This window comes from Helianthus annuus, chromosome 2, assembly GCF_002127325.2.
Source record: "Helianthus annuus cultivar XRQ/B chromosome 2, HanXRQr2.0-SUNRISE, whole genome shotgun sequence".
NCBI classification, from domain to species: Eukaryota; Viridiplantae; Streptophyta; class Magnoliopsida; order Asterales; family Asteraceae; genus Helianthus; species Helianthus annuus.
This window is the reverse complement of record NC_035434.2, coordinates 62,672,088-62,683,530: the sequence shown is the minus strand read 5'-3', so window position 1 is coordinate 62,683,530 and position 11,443 is coordinate 62,672,088. Positions and strand designations below refer to the sequence as shown.

At 41.8% G+C, this 11,443-nt stretch overlaps 1 protein-coding gene across 1 annotated transcript; it reads right to left on the bottom strand.

Moving 5' to 3' along the window:
• Positions 1-654: 654 nt before the first annotated feature.
• On the bottom strand, positions 655-1,092 carry LOC110891706. The gene has a single exon (XM_022139324.1). It carries the CDS (start codon positions 1,090-1,092, stop codon positions 655-657), a length of 438 nt encoding a protein of 145 aa, XP_021995016.1.
• Between the last annotated feature and the right edge of the window lie 10,351 nt (positions 1,093-11,443).

Sequence of the window (11,443 nt, the reverse complement as noted above, 5' to 3'; positions counted from 1 at the left end):
TGTAAAAATATAGTTAACTAGTTTGTAGGATGTTTCTAGATGTGATCGGGTGTCCGTTTGGTTATCAAATAGTTTAAAAAGTTAACATTAGTAACTTGTACATTATATTGTGTAACTATGCCATGTTAATACTTTCAACATCTTTTAAGTCGTTCTGAACATTCTAGCAATGTTTCTGACTATAACATAAGACAAATCTTGATTTTTCCTGAATTTTGCTAAATTGTACTGTTTAGTGCTAGTTTCGGCCAGTTTCTAGTGTTTACTTGTCACTCAGAACGCAGTTTCATAAACCCTTGTTTTCTTACATAAAGTTCTAGCATATCATGGTTTCTGGGACTCAATCTGTGTCCTAAACATACTGTCTGTCAGAGTACTAAACTCCTGTCAGTACTACTAGTTTATCTGATAAGTGTGCTAGTTATGTTTGTGCACTGTTTAAACTATTTCGAGTCGCATTTAATAATAGTAAGTAGCATGCATCATGAAATGTTTTTGTGAGTTCCTTGAAACTAAAACATGAAATCATACATATCATAAGTTCATAATGCACAACCATCTGGTACAAATGCAGGTACTTAGACTTGTACGGAATTACACGAATAGTGGCAGTTGTCACATTCTCCCCCCGTTAAAAGAATTTCGTCCCGAAATTCAAGCTGCGTTATCGGTTGCAGGGGAGTTGTGAAATAAATGCGGGTACTCAGACTTGATCTGGTCTTCACGTTCCCACGTAAACTCGGGGCCGTGACGTGAGTTCCAACGAACTTTGACGAGTTTAATACGACTTCTCCATGTTTTGTGGACCTTCCAGTCCATAACCTCAACAGGTTCTTCGGTGAATTGGAGTTTGTCGTTGACCTGAATCTTGTATGCGGGAATGACGAATGTTTCTTGAGTAACACTTTTCTTGAGTTTAGACACGTGAGACATGTCGTGGACACTAGGAAGTTCTTCTGGAAACTTCCGCTTGTATGCAATGGTTCCGATCCTTTCCAAAATTTCGAAGGGTCCAATGTAACGCGGGTTCAACTTTCCACGTTTTCCAAATCTTACTATGCCTTTCCAAGGTGAGACTTTCAACAAAACCATGTCTCCAACCTCGAATTCCAAGGGTTTGCGCCGTCTATCGGCGTAGCTCTTCTATCTATCACGAGCTGACTTGATACGATCACGTATCTGAGCAATCTTGTCTGTGGTTTCTTGAACCAATTCTGGACAGATAAGCTATTTATCTCCAGTCTCTGCCCAACACAATGGGGACCGACACTTTAGCCCATATAAAGCTTCAAATTGGGCGGCCTGAATGCTGGTGTGATAGCTATTATTGTAGGAAAACTCCACTAAAGGCAAGTGAGTATGTTAGGCCCTTAAAAGTTTATGGATGAGTAGTTTAGTGGATTAGTAGGAGTTTGGGGTTAATGGTTGTAAATGGGCTTTTTGGGTAGCTTCGGCCTGGGGTTTAGGGAGCCTCCTCCCTAACCTATTACTATAAATAGAAGGTTATGTCATAGGTGCATGGTGGTGATTTTGGTAGATCTTGTATTAGACAATCATTTGTATGCAAGATTTGAAGCTTTTGAATACATAATCATCCTTCTTTCATCTCTTTGTTTCTTTGCAACTTGTTAGTGTGATTCCGCCACCTTACGAGTTGTGCGATATCATTGTGATCTCGGTTTTGGGACTTACAATTGGTATCAGAGCCTTGCGAACCTGATTTCTAGGCTCGGATCTGATATCTCGTTGCTGGATACTGCTATTGTTCCATTTCTATGCTACTGTTCCGACTTCTGGAGGTTTCTGGACTATTTCAGTGCATCTCGGACTGTCTTCATCTGATCTCGGACTGTCTTCATCGCATTCCGGATCATTTCGGATCATCAGCCATCTCGGACTTAAAGATTGCCTGATCTTGGATCATCTTCAAGTCATTTCGGACCATCATCAAGGCATCTCGGATCATCATCAAGCATTTCGGACCATCATCAAGCCATCTCGGACCATCATCATCAAATTACGGACTGTCATCATCAGATCACGGACCAACATCATCAGATCACGGATAGAATCATTAGATTCCGGATTGTGTTTAGTCATCTCGAATCACTTGTGTTTGAAGATTGCCTTGTGTTTCATCTCGGACTCATAACATTTCGGATAAAACCCATCTCGGACTACTATTCATTTCGGACTCTTCATTTCGAACAACTCCTCAGACTCTACAAACATCATGTTAAACCAAACTGGTATTATGAACGGCTTTGTGACCGCAGCTGATCTCGCTAATGCTACCCTTGCTGCCATGCAGACTCAGTCTTTGGCTTTACATCAAGAACTTGATCAAGTTATCGGCACGTCCACCAAAGTTCCAAGGTTTTTGTATGGAGACGACTACTATGAGTGGAAGTTTAGGTTTGAACAATACTATAGGCAAAAGAACCTCATGTTTGGAAAAGCATCAAGAATGGACCATGCACTATCATGTACGCTACTGAAGATGACCCTCAAACCCAAGTTCCCAAACCAGAAATCATCTTCACCGAGGAAGACAGAAAGGTCGTTGCTGAGGATGAAGCTGCTTATGGAACTCTCTCAATGGCTCTTGATCCAGACATTTCAATTGGAGTTCGAAACTGCAAAAGTGAAAAGGAAATTTGGGATCAACTGATGCACTTGTTTGAAGGAAATGCTGACATGAAAGCTAGCAGAATCAACATGATGAACCAACAGTTCAGTTCATTTAACCACATCTATGGGGAAACTGTTGAGAATCAGATCAGGAGATTTGTCAAACTTGTGTCATAGATGGTGAGCGCTGGAATCAACATCTCAAACAGTGGAATGAATCGTCAGCTGCTTAACTCTCTGCCTAAAGGATGGGATGTCGAGGTTTCTATGATCAAGCGTACCAAGGATCTGAATGAAATGACACTTACGGAACTGATTGCTACTATCAAGTCTTGTGAAATCGACAATCAGCAGAGAGAATGAATCACAAGAACTCACTGATGGCCGCTGGAATGACTAGCCCCAACAACGCAGCATTGATGTCTCAAGCTCATCCAAATCAAGTTTTCAGCCCTGTTCATGGAGTTATGAATCAGAACTCGAACATTGTTTTCAGTCCTATTGCTGCACCAAAATCCAACTATGTGTATGGAATGTCTCTTCCTACTTCTCAAACTCCTACTGTCAATGTCATAAATGTGCAACCGCAATCTCAGCCTCAACCACAACATGCTAATGCTGCCTTTGGTTCGTCCACTCAGTCTGCTCCTCTAAAAACCCCACCATCACCTTCAGTGGAACACATGGCTTTCCTGACCAAGCAAAATGAAGAAAAACTTGCTCTCGAAGCCTCTATGGTCTCCGGTTTCAATGCTTTCTTAGCAGGAGATCTCATGCCCTCGGGAGAAATAACACCAGATGTGAATCAAGTTATGGAAGAAGACTTAGATGAACTGGATGTGGCGTGGAATATGGCTATGTCAGCATTTAAGTCAGATAAAGTTTGCTAAGAAATATGGGCGTCGTCCTATGAATGCTCGTCCTTGAGTGCTAAAAGACAGGCTAAGGTGCTACAGGTGCTATGAACCATGACATTTGGTAGGGATTGCAAGAAGGTTCTTGCAGGTTATGAAGCTACTAAGGCGGCAGCGGCAAGGAACAAGGAAAGGTCTATGGTTCGCGTTACTCCTGCTGATGCTTCGACTTTAACTGGACAGGGAAACTCTAGAGCTGGAAGAGCTTTGATCGCACAGGAGCAGAATGATTTCAATAGGGCTGATGCAGTTGCTCAAGTGGAATCAATGAAGTTGTCTGAAACTGCTGCTATGGAAAGGGTTCATCAGTGCTTGATGGCGATGACCGAGGAACCAAAATCTCTCTTCGAGATGGAACGACTAAGGAGGGCTATCTTTAGACTCTGGTTAATTGATAGTGGTTATTCTAGACACATGACGGGAGACATAACTAGTTGAATGACATCAAGACATTCGACGAAGGATGTGTCAACTTCGCTGGAGGAGAATCGGGGAGAATCACCATGAAAGGCACAGTCAAAAATGGCGTCCTCACCTTTTCAGATGTTAACTATGTCCCTGAGCTAAAGCACAGTCTGCTGAGTGTATCACAAATGTGCGACAAAGGAATGGAAGTTCTCTTCACCAAGAGTGGCTGCGTTATTCTAAAACCAGGAATTATCATACCTGAAGACTGGTTTCTGATTCAAGCTGAACGAAGAGGAAATGCTTACGTAATAGATATGAACAAAGCACCTACTAATCAAGTTACTTGTTTGTTTTCAGAAATTGCTGAGCATGATGCTATGCTTTGGCACCGTCGGTTGGGTCACCTGAACACGAAAAATTTGAATCGATTAGCAAAAGGAGGTCTCGTCCGGAACTTCCCAATCAAGGATTTCATGCAAATAGAGAAATGTGAAGCATGTGCTAGATGAAAGCAGCATCGACGACCTCATGAGTCCAAACCTGTTCACACCACATCAAAGGTCTTGGAACTGCTGCATATGGATTTATTTGGTCCGGTCAATGTACTCAGTATCGGAGGAAAGGCTTACTGTTTGGTCATCATAGATGATTTTTCTCGTTTCACTTGTGTATTCTTCTTGGAGCAGAAAAGCGAGACTACTGGTTTAATCAAGAAATTTGTAATACTCATGGAGAATCAGTCAAATGAACGTGTAAAGATTATCCGCTGTGACAATGGGACAGAATTCAAGAATGCCGAGCTGAACGAATTATGTGCCCTCAAAAGAATCAACCGTCAATATAGTACAGCAAGATCTCCTCAACAGAATGGGGTTGCAGAAAGACGCAATCGTACTCTTATCGAAGCTGCTCACACAATGCTGATAGATTCGGGTCTTCCACTAATATTCTGGGTAGAAGCAGTGAACACGACTTGCTATGTGTGTGCTTCATCACATGAAAACTCCTTATGAGATAGTTGAAGGTCAAAAACCCTCGGTGCAACACTTTCTCACTTTCGGTTGACCGTGTGTGCTTCTTCTCATGGATTCCAGAGGAAAAATTGAAGCTCGAGGAGATCCATGCTATTTCATTGGATACGCTAAAATTAATTCTTATCGTGTGTACAACAAGTCAAGAAGTAGATTGTGGAAGCATATCATGTGGATTGGCTGGAAGAAAATCCAAAAGATGCTCGCATTGCACCTGATTGGCTATATGACTATTCCTCCTTGTTTAAATCGTTTCCTATTTTGTCTGATGAAGTTGTTGATGCAGGAGTTATAGCAGCAGAGATGCCTATTCCCATTGAAGATGAAGATGAGGATGTGCCCTTGCAGAATTTAATCAAGAAACTCACTGTGAATCCATCAGGATTCGACAAAGAAACTACGACACAAAGTCAGTCCTCCACTGCTCAGGAGCCGATTCCTGAACCTTCAGCGGCTATCCCTAATGGTGAAGCCAGCAACACTGAAAACTCTGCTGGACCGTCAAACATTCAAGGAGCCTCTTTGATTCAAGAAGCAATTCCATCGGATTGCACTGTAGATCCGCGTGTAATCAACACCGTTGCACCAAGTGAGGGGGAACCATCTGGAATCGCATCAAGAAGCTTTTCAAATTTACAACCAAACCTACAAGTCCCTGCAACAACATTTCCATAGCTTGTTCAGAAAAGTCACCCAATCACGAATGTCATTAGCCCAGTATCTAGTGGTGTTCAGACCCGCAGCAAATCTGGAGACATCAACTCGTGCTTATACTCTTGCTTCATATCACATATTGAGCCTAAAAACATTAATGTTGCTTTGCAGGAACCTGGATGGGTTGATGCAATGCATGAAGAGCTCAATCAGTTCGAACGGCTTGGAGTATGGAAGCTTGAAAAGCTGCCTCAAGGAAAACGAGCTCTTGGCACACGATGGGTATTTCGTAACAAGCAAGATGATTCTGGATTGATCATAAGAAATAAGACCAGATTAGTAGTCCAAGGTTTCAGTCAAGTCGAAGGTTTAGATTATGATGAAGTATATGCCCCAGTTGCACGTCTGGAAGCCATCCGTATTTTCCTGGCATATGCATCCTTTATGGGCTTTACAGTCTATCAAATGGATGTAAAGACGACATTTCTTTATGGGAAGGTCAAGGAGGAGATCTATGTTGCTCAACCATTGGGCTTGGTTGGTCAAGAGAAAGAAGGCTATGCCTACAAGCTGGACAAGGCTCTGTACGGTGTGCACCAAGCACCTCGTGCATGGTATGCTACCCTAACAGAACATTTTCTCACTCATGGGTACACTCGAGGGACGATCGATCAGACGCTGTTTATCAAACGTGTTGACAAGGACATCATCCTAGTTTAAATATACGTTGACGACATCATCTTCGGATCGACAAATGATGCACTTTGCAAGGAGTTTGAAGAGGTCATGAAGAAAAAGTTTGAGACGAGTTCCTTAGGAGAGATGACAATGTTTTTGGGCCTGCAAGTTCGTCAGAATAATCAAGGAATCTTGATTCATCAGAGTAAATATGTAAATGACGTTCTTGCAAAGTTCAGCATGACAGATTCAAAGCCACTAGACTCCCTAATTGCAGAACGGCCATTGTTGACTGAGGATCCAGAGGGAAGTCCTGTTAACCAGACATTGTATCGATCCATGATCGGTTCACTGATGTATCTGACAGCAAGTCGGCCAGACATTCTGTACGTCGTTTGTCAATGTGCTCGTTATCAGGCTAACCCTAAACTCTCTCATCTAAGTGCCATTAAAAGAATTTTTAGATATTTGAAGGGAGCTCCTGAACTCGGACTCTGGTATCCCAGAGATTCGAACTTTGATATGTTTGCCTTTTTAGATAGCAACTTTGGAGGAACAGACAGGGATAGGAAGTCTACAATCAGCTGGATGCCAGTTCTTAGGAGATAGACTCATCTCTTGGAAGTGTAAGAAGTAGCAAACAGTATCTCTCTCCATAGCGGAAGCTGAGTATGTTGCAGCTTCTGCCTACTGCTCTCAGGTTCTTTGGATGCAACATCAGCTGGAGGATTACGGTTTGACTTATCTTAATACAACCATTTATTGAGATAATGATGCCGCTATCCAGATCACTAAAAACCCTGTTTTCACTCCAAAACCAAGCCATTGACATCAAAATTCATTTTATACAAGATTGCTTTGACAGAGGTCTTGTTAAACTTGAACAGATCCATACTGATGCTAACACAACGGATCTTTTTACAAAACCTGTCAGCATCTCTAGGTTCAATGTGCTTGTAGACCTCTTGAAAATGATACTTTTCTCTGACTGAGCATAAAAAAAACTTTTGTGTATGTATTAAATAAAGGGGTTTTTATTAATAACGGTATCTCATACGGTAAATTTGTGCAAAAGTGGCATAAAGTATTCTACTTTTGCACAAATTTAGGGGGAGAAAAGTTGCTGTGAAATGAAATGAATTTTCGTGCTAAAGAACTTGATTAACACATGTAAGGTTTCAATGCTAAACAGGCCAGGATCCACCGCGATGTGTTGATTGGTCTACCGCTCGAAAAGCAAAAAGAAGCAAAGTGATATAAACATAATGGACTGGACATCTCGTGGGTAACAGATAATGGTGTATAATTTCATGGTCTTAAATCCTGCATTGATAGATAGCCAACATCTGAGGTTTCGGGTCTTTATACTGATGAGTCATCCGGGATGTCAGGGTTGTCCCTCTGTTGCATCCAGACAATATGCAGACCTGGGCACAGACAGGATATCTTGCAAAAGAGCCACAAATAGGACCAAAACCTGAAAACGGAAGAAATCTCACTAAAAAGAGAATTCTGTGTGCTATTAAAGCCAAATTTGTACCGTTAAAGGTATCTGTCTCGCCCTCGTCAGAACTTCCCTGGTCTCTCTGCTGTACGGAAGTACTGACCTGTTCACCAGGAAGTCTGGCGTTGAAAACTTAAGGATGATCTCAAAATACTCACCTGCTACGATGAACTGTTGTGCTTACATTGATCGCGGGGGTATGCCTTGAAATGGGACACACAGATGTTTTAGTATAATTCTAGCTAAAGTGTATCACAAAGCTAAAAAGTTGAAGTTCGAGCGGTGGATTTAAGAGGACAAGCATATTAACAATCGCATGGACCGGTCCAAGTAAACGAAGAGCTGAAGAGTGTTCCTTAATCAGTTCGAAAACGGTTTGATCCCGTGGCAGTCTTCCCAAAATCACCCCTGTGTTGGTATTTCATACATATTATTATTTTATTTTATTTTATTTTATTATTTTATTATTTTATTATTATTTTTAGTTGCTCGGTGGGTAGATTCGCTGATTTTGAAGGGGGTAATTTGCTATCTTGAAAAGTTAATAAAATAACATCAAAACTGGATCTGGATGGCCCACCATCTCGAATGGGACCCATCAGGGTTTGACTAAGTCAAAACCTGAACAGGCCCACCATCTCGGACCAGTCATCCGAGATGGGCCTGGCCCAACAGCCCATTCGAAATCATTAAATAGTAAAAGGACAAGAATTCGAGACACAATCTCGAACGATCTCGGAATTCTTTTTAAGAATTCTCTCTCAAATCCCTCATTTCTGACACATTTCAAATTGAAGGTGTGTGATTCCGGACAACAAAACAGCATCACGGATGATCTCGGACCGGAGATCATCATCACGGATGATCTCGGACTGGGAGATTCCCATCTTGGATGATCTCGGATGAAATGACTATGTCATTCCGGATGAAGAGGTCCATCCGAGATGAACCCCCATCATTCCGGACCTTGACCTGCTTTGACCTGATCTTTGACCTGAACTTTTGACTCAAACCTTTTCTAACCTGGACCATTGAACTATTTTTCTGGACTGCTTTTCGGGCTGCTTTAATGATATGTTTACTTGTGTTTGAATTTTTGACATGTTGATTTTATTAACTCGTCATTAACTTAAAATACAAGTTAACATTTGTTTTAAGAAGTGATCTAACGTTGACAATTTTAGTGCAGAAAATGGCTGGTGCTATGATGCAGGAAAAGAACCAACGACAATTGGAAGTAAATGAATTTCATAATGAAGCAGGCTACTTGTCGGATCCTCCAGCAGATCAAATAGAGTTATTTGGATATCCCATTCGGGGTCTGAACAACTGTCCCCTCACTCATGCTTTGCGAGCAGAACCAGTTATGTGCAAAAGCTGCATCAACACGTTTTGGAATACCGCAAAAATCAACAGACAAGGTGCAGGTTCAATTGAAGTGACAATGCAAAAGATAAAGATCATTGTGACCGAGCCAATCATACAAGAAGTCTTAAGATTGGGAGATCAGCCGCATCATCCTACATCTTATGATCAAGCTAGAGTTCTTGCTGCACTACAAAGGATGAGCTATGAAGGAGGTTATCCAACTGTTTTGAAGAAACTATTTCCGCCGTATTGGAGGCTTTTGGTACACTTTTTCCTTCAATGCATTGCTGAAAACAAGGGTGGATTTGATCAGCTTAACAAGACACAAACATCAGCTGTTGTGGCGTTAGTGAATGGATGGGATTACAATTTTTTAGCTTTCATCTTTGATAATATGAAGAAAATGCTCGATGACCCGAAAAAGAAGATTTTCATGCTATATCGAAGGTTCATTCAGATGATTCTTGACGATCGATAACCAACGTTGGTCAAGGGCCCAAACTTTATCAACGTAAAGCTAATGGGGCCAAGCTGTTTTGAGAACGCATGTAGAAATAAAAGAGCTAAGCATCATAATTTTGAGGGAAGGATTGCTCTTGAGAAGCATGGGAGATTTGCAGATGTTGCACAAGGAGCTCCTATTGCTCCAGCTCCTCCAGTTGCCCCTGTTGCTCCGGTTCCACCACCGATTAATGCACAGATTGCAGAAGAGCACGACGTACAACTTATGCAGCAAGTACAACAGGAGGCTGGCAATGAAGAAGAAGTTGAAGTTATTGATTCCGAATCCGAAACAGGCTCCAGTGAAGAAGAAACATTGAGATAGTAATGTCTGATAAGGAAGAGGATGACGTTCGCAAGCCTGTGCCTATGACTTCTGAGAATCTAGCAGCATTACTTCTGAGTTTAAAGGGTGGTGATGGAAACCCTCCATCTGTCTCCACTGCTGATGCTCAAGATGATGTTGATCTATCGCAAGTTGAAAAGAAAATTGAAGTGACTGCTGATGTTGCTGAAGAATTAGCTAAAAAGAAACAAAGAACCAACTCCGCACCCGATGATATTCTTTCTGGTCCATCAACTGCCCCTGTGTCCACTCCAATCATTGACTCTCAGCCTAATCCGCAAGCAGAAGGTGCATCAGAGAAGATAAACACTGAGGACCCAGACCTGTATGATTTTAACTTCGATTTTAAAGCCACCCCCTCACAGCCAGGCAGTTCTAGTGGTGGCGTTCGATTTGAAGCTGGAAGCTCAAGTGGGGGAGGTAATACTGAGCATGATGAAGCAGCTTTTCGTTATGCGGCTGAGAAACGTCAGATCTTTGAAAGCGAAAGTGATAGTGATGAAGTTGAATACGTTAAAATATTGAAAAGGCGTGTGGTCATATTGGAACATGATGCAGAGCTGAAGAATGCTCAGATCGTTTCTCTCCAACAAGCCGCTGATTTGAAAGAAGCCCAGATCTCGTCACTACAATCACAACTCACCAACAGAGATCTCACCATAGATTAGCTGCAAGGTGATGTAGGGATGTTGATGTCCACTATTTACGATCTGAAGGCGAAGCTTGAAAAGAAATTTGGGAATGAGTTTGTGGATAAAGAAGATGAACAATTTTATGTTGGAAGAACAAAACAAACTCCAGAACAAAGAGCAGAAGCATATGCGGCAGCTAAAGCAGAACGTGCAGCAGCTTTAGAAGCCTGTCTTGTTGCCAAACCAAAGAAACAAAGCAGCAAGTCGAAGAAAAGACACTAGCAGAAAGAGAAAGAAAAGCAAAGCGAAAAGCAATTGCTGGTGATGAAGAACCAGGATTTAAACCCTCTAGATGAGAACTTTCAATTAAAGGATCCTACACAGAGGCCGGACAGATTGGTGATGGAATTAGGATCTTCTCATTACGATGAAGTTGGAAACAAATCAGAAGTGGCGTGTTGGAGGTATGAGCCTGACAAACAGATGTGGCTGATTACACGAAAGAGTGGGCATCGAGAGTATTATGGCAAGGAGAGTCAATTTGGATCTTGGACCAAGATTGACTTGAAAAGCCTATTACGTGCTCCCTACTATGATCCAGATCTGAACAAGAGAGGCAGGGGTTGGGCATTTCACTCAAGGTTAGAGCGAGAAGTGAAAAGCAACTTTGCAACAATGAAAACTGCTGAGCCCACAATCAGGAGAAACCCTAGAGTTCGTGATTGATCATTCCAATCTCCAAAAAGTTTGAAAAGAGAATCCTAAGAAACTTTAAA

Excerpts from the sequence above, each read along its gene's own strand:
- LOC110891706 (XM_022139324.1), bottom strand. The coding sequence starts at position 1,092 with ATGGTTTTGTTGAAAGTCTCACCTTGGAAAGGCATAGTAAGATTTGGA.